General features: G+C 40.5%; 1 protein-coding gene across 4 annotated transcripts in view; it reads left to right on the top strand.

Moving 5' to 3' along the window:
* The window catches only part of LOC117272656 (protein phosphatase 3 catalytic subunit alpha), a 78,222-nt gene extending 65,955 nt beyond the window's left edge, over window positions 1–12,267 (top strand). The window contains exons 11-15 of one of the 4 annotated variants that reach the window (XM_033651655.2): window positions 440–466; window positions 1,510–1,594; window positions 2,760–2,857; window positions 6,563–6,592; window positions 10,471–12,267. In XM_033651655.2, the coding sequence (XP_033507546.1) occupies window positions 440–466; window positions 1,510–1,594; window positions 2,760–2,857; window positions 6,563–6,592; window positions 10,471–10,673 (443 nt within the window). In that variant the 3' untranslated portion in view covers window positions 10,674–12,267. The remainder of the gene's footprint in view (window positions 1–439; window positions 467–1,509; window positions 1,595–2,759; window positions 2,858–6,562; window positions 6,593–10,470) is intronic. The other 3 variants (XM_033651658.2, XM_033651657.2, XM_033651659.2) reach the window with 3 other exon arrangements.
* Window positions 12,268–13,116: the final 849 nt, after the last annotated feature.

Genomic DNA, 13,116 nt, shown 5'->3' on the forward strand with positions numbered 1-13,116 from the left:
GTATTCACTCTGTTGACACTGGGATTTCTCTTTCCTTTGTCTCTCACTCATGATCTTGTTTTCTGTGCCTGTATAATCCTTTTGTTGCCCTGCTCTTTATCTGCTATTGTTTCCATGGTTTCCAATTGCCATTATGTTGATATTTCATTATTATATTTTTTTTCTCCACATATTTCTTTGCATTCTTCTCCTTTCTTTTTCTGTCTCATTTTCTGTGATGTTGTCACTACCTTGGTTTACCTCATCTAATTTCTCTTTTCTATGTTTTCCAGAGTTTTGTGTTCAAGGCATCGCTTTTCTTTACACTCGTTGTGCTTTCTTGCCTCTTATTTTTCGCCATCCGCCCCCTCTCCGCCACCTCCTCCTTTCATTCTACAGCCATCCACTGATCTCTCTGTCCTTTCTCTTGTCTTCTCTTCTGGGGGTGTTTCATGAGAAGGACAGCTAATATATCCCCCCAAAAAAGGTACAAACATTAGTCATGATGGTGTGTGCAGAGGTAGATAGACCTTTGTCCAGTGCTTGCTCTCTGCGTTTCAGAAGTCTGTCAACTAACGGCACTGTTTAAAGCACCCTCTAACACTACTACTGAGCCTTTCTATTGATCTCTTTTTAATTGGTTTCCTTGAAGATGTGTTGGTAATGTTACAATTACATGCTCCTGCTTTAGCTATGGCCAAATTTGACACACAGAGAAAAAAATGATTTAAAGGAAGGTCATTCACTTTAGCTAAATTAATGTCTTTGCTGTTTACATTAAAAATAATCTTTGCTACTACAAGGGATCAGTTGTGTTGAGACACACGTGTTAAAGTAGTAGTAGTTTATTCAATACACGATGAAAGGAAGAGTCTTAAACTAGACATGAGACTGTCCGCTCTTTCCTTTACCCGGCCTTTCACCACACATCAGCTTCATTTCCATCCTTCATACTTCATGCATTTTCCAAGCAGGCTCCCTGGGGCCTGTTATTCTGTAATAAAGGTCTCTTTAAACAAAGTTTTGTTTTCCAGTCCAGGAAAATTCCTGTTTGAGTCCCCGCAAACCCAAACACAGCACAGGAAAATTCATATAGTGTGTGTTCATCGAACGTACGGAAGAGACATGTTTGGACAAGGGCCAGGCCATTTACAGATGATGTAACATGGTTTAATATAACCTGGGGAAAATAGCGTGTAGGAGTTAAAGGGACTTCAATTGTGGGACGATACACACAGGCAGCATGAGTGTACTGAAACCCAGTTGTTGTGATGTGTGGATGGATTCAAACGATTTCATATGAGCTGAACCCTGGGCTTTAATAACCACACTGTGTTTGCATCGTGTTCATCTGATGCACTTCACGATGAAACTAATAGTCAACCAGACTCGCTCTGACTCAGCAGATTTACTTAATGTTAAGGGACACAAAACACAGACAATGGAGTCTATGTTTAACTTCCACAGGACATGGTTTAACATGCATGAGTCACAGTTTGTATGACTGTGTCTGACTTCTGACCCCTCCAGGTGCCACAGCTTCTGCTCGTAAAGAGGTCATCCGCAACAAGATCCGTGCCATTGGCAAGATGGCCAGGGTATTTTCCGTGCTCAGGTATGCAGACATGAAAAAACACCCTTGTGTGCTGTATGTTCTACCATGTCCCATGTTGCTATTCCATTACAGGAACTTGAATGAAATTTTTAAAGGTCCAGTGTGTAGGATTTAGGGGGACATATTGGCAGCAATGGAATATGACATAATAATAAGTATGTTTTCTTCTTTCTTGTGTTTTCATTACCTCAGAATGAGCTGTTTATATCTACATAGGGAACAGGTCCTTATTTATTGAGATTGCATGTTACACCACCATGTTTCTACAGTATCCCTGAACAGACAAATCAAACACTGGCTCAAGATAGCTTTATAGTTAGCGTTTTAGCCTCATCCACCGTAGTTAACAGACCCTCCATGACAAGAGCAATGGAAAAACACAGATTCTTTAATGTGAAATTGCTTTATTCCGTGTTTTTATTAGTTAAAATCACCACGTCTGTTTGCTCTGGAGAAGATTAGACCTCTGTGGATAATTCGGCTCACGGTAGCAACTTCCTGAACCATAAACACTGAAGGAATTATAACTGGGAGAAGTTTCAGATGATTGCTATCTGCAATCCTCACGGCTATATGCCATTAAATCCCCCTAAACCTTACACACTGGACCTTTAAAGCTGCATTAATCAACATTTTTATATAAACACTAGGTCAAATGACTGTTTGTAGTGTTAAAGGTGTCATTTGTTGGGACAGAGAATTATCACCCAACTGCAGCTCCTCTCAACCCTATGATTGTTTTATTGTATTTCAGGCCACTGTTGTGGTTTATGGCCGAGAATTTTACTGTTTCGGTTCAGTCTAATCGCTCTCATCAACTTGGCATGCGAGTGTGTTTGATAACCTCATTGTGTACAAACTGCCCAGCAACTGGCTTGTAAACATAGTGGAGCATTTAGCTGCTAAAGATTGATGCTATGTTTTCAGCTTGTTTTACTGCCCCCAGATGGCCAAAAAAAAATGAATTGTTACTGCTTTAATATAACGCACTGTAAGTGAGTGTGTTCTCACATTATTTTTTAGTTTTAAGCAGTTTATACTTAAGTTATTTAGTTTGTGTTAAGTTGTCCAAAACAATCACAATTTTGATTGTTCTACAGTAAAATAAGCTTCAAGAAAGTAACACCTAGTAGATAAAGCGTACATATCTGTGTTGATATTTCAGAGAGGAGAGTGAGAGCGTGCTGACACTGAAGGGACTGACCCCGACAGGCATGCTACCAAGCGGAGTGCTGTCCGGTGGCAAAGAAAAGCTGCAGAATGGTAAGACTATCACCAAGTGCCCCGAGACCCCCAGCTTTGGCCCCTCAGAACGGATTCTCGCACACACATAATAAATTCCCCTTACACAGCAATACCCTGAATGAAGTGCTAGCTCAGTGTTTAGGGAATATTGTATGTACAGACTCCTTCCCTTTTCCCTCAGTGATGGTCCAGGAATTTGAAATTGCTGCCTTAAAGTAATACTGTAAGTGTAGTTAAATGTTTTGGCAGCTTCACTCAGTATCATCTCTATACTGCATGTTTTAGTGAAATACTTGAAAGTAAAAGCAGCTGCTCTACAGAGCTTTCTTTCAACTTTAATGTAGTTCAGCATTTTTTCCTGGATAAACAACGATAGAATATTAAGTACCTATAGATAGTCCCCTCTTCCCAGACAATGCCAGATACATTCAGCAGATTTTCTTTGTCCCTTTGTCTTCTCTAATGTGTCTCCCTCCCGATGTCTCACATTAATACCCTGTCTCCCCGTCCCCGTCTCTTTCTGTATTCCACTGGTTTTATCTCAAATATTACCTGTATCTTTTTCTTTCTCCTTTCTTTCTAGAAACTGCAGGTATAATCGGTTGTGCAAGTATTCTGTTGTGTTGTTTTTTTTAAAAATTTATTTATTTTTATTGTGAGACAAGTTTAGAGTTCAGTCCACCCTCTTATGTTGAATTCCAAACACTCCCTAAATGAGTTTGACAAAGTTGCTGCAGCGAGGCTTTCTGGAAACGCCTTTACAAACTTCAAATTTAACTTGGGACTCCTGACGGAAATGGTCACTTTATTGTCCAAATTTGCTAGTTGCTAGTTGTGGATCTCAGCAGTGCTCCGTCGGGATAGACGCGGGACTCTCTGTGATTCAGAGGATGAATTGGAATTGACACAAGCAACTGTGAATGAAAGGGGGATAGCTGCTGTCTGCCTTTCCTTTACAAAATAAAGCAGAAATCCAGACAACTTCCCTCTCCTTTCACAGGTTCTCACACATCAGCTCGCACTTTCCTAAGCACACACGATGTTGCGTTGCACACATAAACACCATATGAAGCTATAGTTTTTTACATTAAAAAGCAAAATCTGTTATCTCTATGAGAGTAAGTACCTCTTTATATTAAAGCAAGTTATGTAACATTTACTGAACAGTGACCACTGTGCAAACAACTGTCAATCATCAATCAAATGAGAGTATGACTATATAGCACTACACAGAGTCACGAGTCATGTAAAGTTTGTTAACCATACCAGACCAAGAAACGCTATAAATGCAAAACCCCTAACTTAATTGAATTGAGGAAGAGTGTGTTTTGTCGCCTATGAATTCATGAATTCAATGTTTCATTTCAACATGAAAGAATGTGTCACTTTTTTCTTCCCAAAGTTCAGTAGTTTTACTTTCAGGGACAACAGCACTCAGATTAAGCTTTTGCAAATAGCACAGACTTGATTTAGGAAGCTGCAGGTAGCAGATAGAGTGATGGGGAATTCTTAGCTGCAAACAGCTGAAGAGTTAGCAGAGCATTTTAAAGTCTTCCGGAAATCAGTCTTCAGAATATTGGTCAGCTACAAACAGCGTGCAGACTCTGTGCCCATTTGAAACTGCATTGTAAGTTTTGATTTGTGACAGAGAAGTGACCGAATTGGAATGAGAAAACATCAATAACGTGTCTCTCAATAAAGGAGGCTGTGATGCTCTCCTCTATGTCAGCCCCACGGATTTAAGCTGAAAGGACAGGGCTACTTTTGTGTTCGTTTTGCATTAAAGGGATAGTTTGGATTTTCTTGAACTGAGGTTGTATGAGGTACTGCTCCTTAGTCAGTGTAGAAAACAGTCAGTGCGCCCTGAGTTTGGAGAAGCAGACAGGTGTACTGCCAAGGAAGCTAAGCAATGTACTGCTGTGTTTGGGGTCAGCCACAAAATGTAGTCAATATCAATTTTTGTGTATGCTACTAAGAATATTTTCACTGCTGTACTTTGCCATCAGTCAGTCCTTTCTGCCAGGGAACTGAAGCTGTTAAATCCCTCTCTTTGAAGCCACCAGACTCCATTGACAAAAACAGTGATTTAACATTGCTGAACACAGGAGTTGCTGGTCTATAGCTGACTTGTTTGGTAGTTTGTGGTATTGTGTGGCTTCGGTAAATTCAGATGAGTCCTTTAAAACACCAAAGTCACTCAGTGACACAAACAAACACACTGATAAAGGCAGCAGTAGACCAGCAGTGAAAATATTCTAAATACTGTAAACTCAAACTGATTTTTTTTTTAGGTAGCTAACGTACATTTTGCTGCTGTACCCATCCATAGTAGTCCATAGCTTCTTTTGCAGTACTTCTGCCCATTTCTCCAAACTGTGGGCATGTCGACCTCCATCTGCTGTAGGCAACACCCTGACCATGGATAAGTACCCTTATGCAGCCCCACCTTAAAAGATCCGAACTATCCCTTTAAGTAATAAACAAAGCTACAGCTCTTAACACAAACTCTAAATTCATAGAATGAAGCATGTCCAATTAAAAGAGACCAACATTAATTGTATTTTTAGGGGTTTGAAACCACTAAACACACTAGCACCTCTAGAATTATGTCTCTGCTGATGATCTGCGTAACAGTATATGGTTATGGAAGTTTAAGAGTATTTGTTTGTGAGCCGTGTGGAAGCAGCTGACACTAAAGAGAACCCCGGTGAAGGTAGAGTGATGTTCAGAGATTCCTGTTGCAACATTGGTAGAATCACATTGCTCTCCTCCTTCAAAGCCGACGCCAGTGTGCTTCTACTGAAATGTTGACTCCATCAACCATTCCGTTTACAGTCTGTTGCTCTCGTGCCTTTTTGTAATTTTTTCTCATCCTCATGGTAGTGTGTCCCGTAGTCTTCAGTACGGTATAGCTGTCACTTTGCTGTCACCTCCTGCCTCATCCCTGTCTTTGTGTAAAGCTGATTTTACACAGTTGTACTGTATGTTGATTTATAATCTCAAGGACGACTGTCAGAAATTGGTAAGTGGTTAAAACACCGAAGGTTGTTTTTTCCTCCCCTCGCACTTCACAAAAAGTAAGCCAGCATTTTTGATATCTGATATCAAAAGATGCTAATCCTGCAGTTCCAGATGCTGCTTCATGTCGCACACAACACAACAGTAACGCCGCTCCATGTGTCGACAGCGCTTCGATTTTACATTATCAATTAAGCCTCAGCCATGAAACCCACAGCCACATACGTATTTAAACCTTATTCCTGTTTTCCATCTGTCCTATTTCCCTCTCCATGTTTGCTCTGATATGCGTAGTAGTAAAGAACTAATATATTTCCAGCTTCAACGTCTTGTATTGGCTATCAATGTTCGTCCCCGCAGTATTCATTTTTTTCTGTCACTACATTGATTTCTTTGTCAGACTTTTTCAAAGTACCTCAAAGACGCAGTCCTCTCCATGAGGTCGTTCGCTGCCACAAACATGTGTCACCTTCCCTTTACAGATCTGGAACTCATCAAAAAGCTAAGGCTCATCCCTCTCCCTCCTCCTCCTCTCCCCTCTCCGCTAACATCCATGTGTCCTTTGTCATGAAATGTGGAGATGACGTTAACCTCTGTTGTCGGCATTGGCTGTCTTTGCTGCTCATTGACTTGTTCCTAGGACAAAATGAACTCCTCTGCTCACTTCTCTCATTCGTTTTGCAACCCCCCTCTTCTTCTCTTCAGCTACTATTGAAGCTATTGAGGCTGACGAAGGTAAATGGGTCTGGCTGCCCTCTTCTGTTGCTTTTCATGGCAATAGACAGGGGGTTTCCACTGGGTTTTCATCCATCTCGCTGGTGCTTGAATAGAGTGTGTTGGGTGTTTGGGCTAACAAAATGTTGCATAGTATTAACAGAGAAAAAAGAAGTAAGTAATTAGGAAATCCTGTGGTCACACACGTTTTAAAGGGGAACGGATTTCATAGCACAGATTTCAAAGATCGCACTGTGATTTTGAGTGAGAGCAAAGCAAATACTGCATATCATTTTGACCAGAATCTGCAGGTTATCCTTAATTATCATAAAAAGTGAAAATTTCTAGAAAGAAATCTACACATAGAGTTGTTCTAGTCTTAACAGCATGTTATTATAACACTACAGCTATACTCTGCCTCTCATTGTCAGAAGATTAAATATCACTTTTTATGCATCTTACAGGGAAAATGATGGGACAATCCAGGTTCAGGACAGAGATTGCACTTGAGAAAGTGCACATTCACACTCATAATGTGGGAGGTGTAAATAAATGGGCATCATCAGGTTGGCTGGCAGCTGTAATTTGCTTTTTACCAGATATTAGAGACACCGGCTGGATCAACATACTGCATCCAGCAGAGCTAGACCACTACAGTATCTAGAATTCATACAGTGCTTGTCTATATGCAGCATCCCTAATGTCCTGCAGACTGCAGACACAGAAGCAATCAGCAGTTTTGTGTACAATAATAAAGCCTCAGTATACAGTCACTTAGAAGGTTACACTTGTTCTCTTATCTGAAGCTTTGTAAGTTAAGAGAGAGGGGGTCCCTTAAACAAACAGTGTTTAATTAAAGTCACTCAACACTGTAATTTAAGTGTGGCTAAGATAGTGCGCCCCCTGCTCTGCCCTCACACAATCCAGTGAAGTCTTGCTATGAAAGCTTACATGGTATTTCCCCTTTGAAACAACCGAAGCAGTTGTGCATTGTTGTTGCTGTTGTATTAATGTAATAATGCTGCAGTTTTCTTTAGAGTTGAATCTGAATTAATAGCGACAAACGCTCCACAGGAGGCTTTGGAATCCAAATTGGATTCTCCCCCAAATTTGTTTCATTTACATCGCCTTTGGCGCAAGAACAACCTCAACTGCGAGCTAAATAGTAGTTTGCCAGCTGCTATTTACGTTGGAATTGTCCAGTACTTCCTCTTTAGCCCCATTAGAGGACAGTCCATTGTAGTGTCGAGACACTTCTCTGCTTCTCTCTCCATGTGGATCCTCTGTGGCCCTGCTGTGTCGTGTTCTTTCCTGTGAGCTGCTAATAACCTGTGTCTGACCTGTGCTATGCAGCAACACAACTACGCTACCCATCATGCCCCCTTTTCCACGCTCCCCGATTTGTCGTCTAAAATTACATCCTAGTAAAGGGTCATCTTCTTTGCAATCATAGTTATCACCATTAAGATCCCCAGCCCTTTATGAAAGGTGGAAGTAACAAAATGGTGTAATTTTTGGAGTTAAAGCGGGCTGAAAGGACACTGGATCAAGCTGAATATTGGAGCAACAAGGCGACGCTTATGAACCCCACTGAATCGAATAAAACAGTGTCGAGCTGACAAATGCGATGCCATTTTATCAGCTTGGTTTTATTCACCTCAGTGGTCATTTCATAAACCAGCCGCTATTTTTTCTCCTCATTCCAGTATTCAGTTCAATTGAATCTTGTTTGTCTTTAACTCCACTCGGTTGTGACCTCCACCCCTCATAACCTCAAGTGAACCCGTAATTGCTGCATGCTCCAAGCAGACTGAACAAGTCGTTAGCACCCCAAGTACCTCTGTAGTGTCTTTGTACGTGAGCTCAGTCTCAACGTGGTTCTATTTTGTGGAAGTGAATGTCTCAGTGGGCTCCACTCTAGTGTTTATTTTTCCCTCCCCTACTCCTTTTTTTTGTCTCTTTGATCATTCTCCTTCTTCCCTTTTTGTCATTTTTTTTAATCTGTGACGTGACGGGGCGATCTGGATGTTTGGGGTCCTCAGGTGTTCTGGAATGTGCCTGAGCTAAGATATTCTTTATTAGCCATTTATATATTCTTTACCTTTTACAGAGTGCACACAGTGTTTAAGATTAACAAAGCAGCAGTACAAGATGACTGTTAGACGGTCCAGTGTCAGCGATTAAAGCGTAAATCGATGGCACAGTGAAAACCTGTTGACCCTGATGCCAGGGGTACCCTCTATAGATTTAGAAGGATTGTTTAATCCTTTTGTCTGTGTAGTTATATCATTTGAAACTCTGATAAATGGTGTTAATGTGTTGTCATTTCATAAAAATGAGTTTGATATCCTTTGATATTAATTGTTCATCTGTTACTAAATGCTAAACACTCAAAATGATGAATATGTAAACATGCTGTACAATATATGCTGTTGTTCTTAAAAAAAAACACATTTATACAATTTTATCAAATGTTCAATAGCACAGATTTGTTTCACATCATACACTTGTATGTCCAGTTGAAGGAACTGGTGGGTATTTTGGGAAATATGCTTGATTACTTCATTGCGCAGAGTTAGATGAGAAGATCGATACCTCTCTCAAATCTGTCTCTTCATTTAAGGCTACAGTCAGGGGTGGCTAGCTTAGCCTCGCTAATTTCCAGCAAAGAGTTAAAAAGACTTGTTACTCCGCCCTGCCAAGGCATAAAATAGTCCCACATTTAATTCCACATACGGTCACAAAATTTGTTGTAATATGGATAAAACAACATAGTTCAGCATGTTAAATAGTGAGCTGTAGAGCTATGTTAGCTGTTTCCCCCTTTCCAATACTTACGCTATTTATGGCAAACTGATCTTCTCATCAAACTCCACCCAAGAAAGTGAATAAGCATATTTGCCAAAATGACAGACTGTTCCTTTAAAGTAAGGTCTGTAGGGCCCTGATACACCAAGCCGGTCAATCAGTGTCAGGTAGTTGGTGAGCATCTGTCGCTCTAGTTTTTGTTGTGTGTCCCGCACTGCTGGGCACTAGTCGGACCTTGTCAGCTTTATTCGACCAGTTTAGTGGCGTTTGGGACGGCAGAGCCTGTCAGTGACAGATATCACTCTGATTGGCAGTTCAGCTCAGTTCACAAGAAGAAAAACCGAAGTGAGGAAAGTAAACAAATAACTAAAGTCAAGAGGGCGTGAGACTGAAACAAACTTATTCTATTAGGTAAGATTTTTTTTAGCCATTGAGCTCTTTAGCAGAAAGAGTTAGTAACTGTTTGTGTTATTGTTAGTGTCACCGTAAACATCATTTGTTCTTTCAAAATGGGATTGTGTTGTTAATGTGCTAACTGGCTAACTAGCGTCTTAAATACGATCTGTTAGTCTAATGGTTTCCTTCTTTTAGTGACGTAAACATACTACTGCCACCTGCTGCTATGGAGTGTGTCCTCTAACACAGCCGCAGAATGTACGTGCTGGTTGGTGGCTGGCTGTAGTCTTCACAGTGTGGTCAGGCAACATGAGGCAATGCAACACTCAGGCTTCATCACCGCAAGTTCTTTGATGTTGGTTTGGTGTGTCTGGGCCCTCAGGGATCAACATGATGCAGTTATCAGTAGTGTTAACAGGCCCATCAGTTACTCATTTTTCATGGATGACTTGCAGTTTAGTAAGCCGGCAGCTCCACAGATGCTGTCTGTATGTTGTTGTGTTCTCAGTTAAACAAGTTTTCTGTCACAACAATTCCATGAATCGAGACCAAACCAAAGATAAGCCAAATCTGGTGATGTGTGGGTGAATGTGAGCAAGTGTGACCCCCATTCTTACAATCATTTCATCTCTCCCCTCTAAAACCACTCCTGATTTCTCCCCCGTTTTCCCTTTTTTTTTCTTGCATCTCAACAGCCATCAAAGGCTTCTCGCCCCAGCACAAGATCACCAGCTTCGAGGAGGCGAAGGGGCTGGATCGCATCAACGAGAGGATGCCGCCGCGGCGAGACGCCTTGCCCTCGGACGCCAGCCTCAACTCCCTCAACAAGGCCCTGTCCTCAGAGACCAATGGCACAGACGCCAAAGGAAGCACCAGCAGTGGCAGCAACATCCAGTGAAGGCCAGCAGCAGGCGCCACCTTGGCCGACGGGGCTGCCCTGCCCCCAGCCTCATCACGGCCCGCCACCGCAGAAAAGGGGCAAAGGGTGAAAGAGTGGAGAGGAGGGGGAGTGTTGGAGAGTGGAGAGTGGAGGGGGGAGGCATCTATGGCTCACACTGGGGGGACATCTCACTTTCTAGTCTTTGGATATGCCTTCAAAATATTAGTTCATAGTCAAATCTGCTAAGTTATTGCCGGGTCACATTTCTGAATGGTCAGGCCTTTATCGCGCTTGACTCCCCACCACACCGCAGTATGTCAGAGAGAAAGAGAGCGATAGAGAGATCTTAAAGGTGATTTATCTTTTCTTTTATTTCTTGAAAGACCCTTGCTCATTTACACCGAAACGGAAAGTCGTGTAACTTCTTACTAACTATTGTACGTTTACAAAAATACAGCACTAAAAAGGACAGAACATGAGATAATGTTTTTAACGTATAAGGGTGTACAAACTAAATAAGGACTATTTATTGATAACTTTTTGTTTTGCTACTCTTATAAAATAGCTCTGAAATTAATTAGGCAGTCTTAAAAAGAATGTTGCAATGTTGTCGAAATGCCAAATAATGGAACGTTTTATGGTTTTGTACATATTATGCTTACCTCAGGTTCTTTTGGTGTGTGCTTTGACCTGATTTTTCTGTATAATGGCTAAATAACTCGGTAATGAATACCTATTTTCTTGAGTTTCATAACTGGAATTTACATTTACCTATCTATCATTTGCAAATATGTTTATTTTTTGTCTCTTTTGGAAGGGGTGGGGGGGTAGATTTATCGTGGCTTGCTGGAATTGAGTGTTAATTTTTTCTCTTTTTAAGTATTGCGAACAAAGTAAAAATAGAGAAACCTATATTGTGTAAAAAAAAAAAAAAAAGAATACAATAAAGTGTCTGCCTATGCATGTTTTATAAAAATCAAACAAAGGAAATAGAAAATCTGAATACCTTGGCTGTGGAGGCCTGTTTTGAAATATATTGCGCTTTAGTGAACATATACTGGAAACGTATACCTGCATACTTTCAATTAACACCATGATGCTCTATGCCTTCAACTTCTTTTTGTAATTGAAGCATTTAATTATCTAAGATGGATGAGAAATCATATTTTTAACCTGCGCTTGTAAGTGCACACAGTCCAATTATTAAGCATGTTTGACAATTCTTGTGAGGTGTGTGGTTACACGTGTAACTCAAAAATGCATGATTAGCTGTTTGTGTCATATAACAGGTAAAATCGGTTTTGTTCTGTTTTGTAAATGTGCCACAGAAAAGTGTAATTTGATTATTATTACTATTATTATTTGGAACTCTGCTTTGTATATCAGTTACAGGTTTGATACTGCTCAATACTTTAAGATGAAACGGAAAAAAAAAAATACTTCGATCTTTTTTAAGAACTGCTTAAGTGCCCAAGTAATTCACTACACGACATGAAGCCTTGCTTTTGTAATTTAACTTCAAAACTGTTGGCAGATGAGGCATGCACTTGCAACTATGAAAAGTATTTTATATAACTGTTCAATAAAAATGTGCATGAATTTCAACTTGAAATGAAGCCGCTTCTCCTGTATGTGTGTGTGTGCGTGCGTGACTCAGGCTGTCCTACAGTCCTCCGCTACATGAATATGCAACCATGTAAAATAAAATCGACTACATAATACACAAAAGTCCTTCGGGCATTTTTTTTTTGTATCACGAGTTTATAAAGCTGTTAATAGAGTTACGTGATGGTTTGTGTTTTCCAACAAGATTACAGGAAATGCACTCGCCATTAGGCATAAGTCAAACCTGTGAGTAAACCAGGCACTAACAATAGAGTCACAATCTGAAAGTCACACCTCAGAGGTCGACAGGGGGACACATGCGTGAAAAGAGAGCTTTAAAATCCCTCCACATGCTCTATTCTATATGGAGCTGTCATCCTTAACACTGCTGCGAGTTCAGTCTCTGTATCGAGTCTTGTTTTGCTCCACTTTGTCCAGTTCCTCTCAAGAATTTGGCATTGACTTGTCAGTATGTCGATGGGAAATTGCTCCTTGGCAGTTAGGCAACAAAGGTGTTTCCTTTTCATCAACCTCAGTGACTTCTTTGATTAAACTACAGAGACTAAGCCAAGATTGTGCAAACATACCTGTGTACACAGACCAAGATCTGCCGCCTTCCTCCTTAATATGAGGATAAAATGTTGTATTTTTATGCGCAATATGTTTTTAGATTTGATTTTATGGGTGTAAACCTTTGAAATCTGGAGGGACATCACTTTTCTTGTGCTGCTTTCAGACACCTTTCACAAGTATTTAAACCTTTCAATCTTGCATAAATTGGTGCAATTTCTTTCTTAATTATAATTATTATTACATTTTAAAATGATGTTACAGAATTTTTAAGCACTCTTTCAGG

This window comes from Epinephelus lanceolatus, chromosome 22 (genome assembly GCF_041903045.1).
Source record: "Epinephelus lanceolatus isolate andai-2023 chromosome 22, ASM4190304v1, whole genome shotgun sequence".
NCBI classification, from domain to species: Eukaryota; Metazoa; Chordata; class Actinopteri; order Perciformes; family Serranidae; genus Epinephelus; species Epinephelus lanceolatus.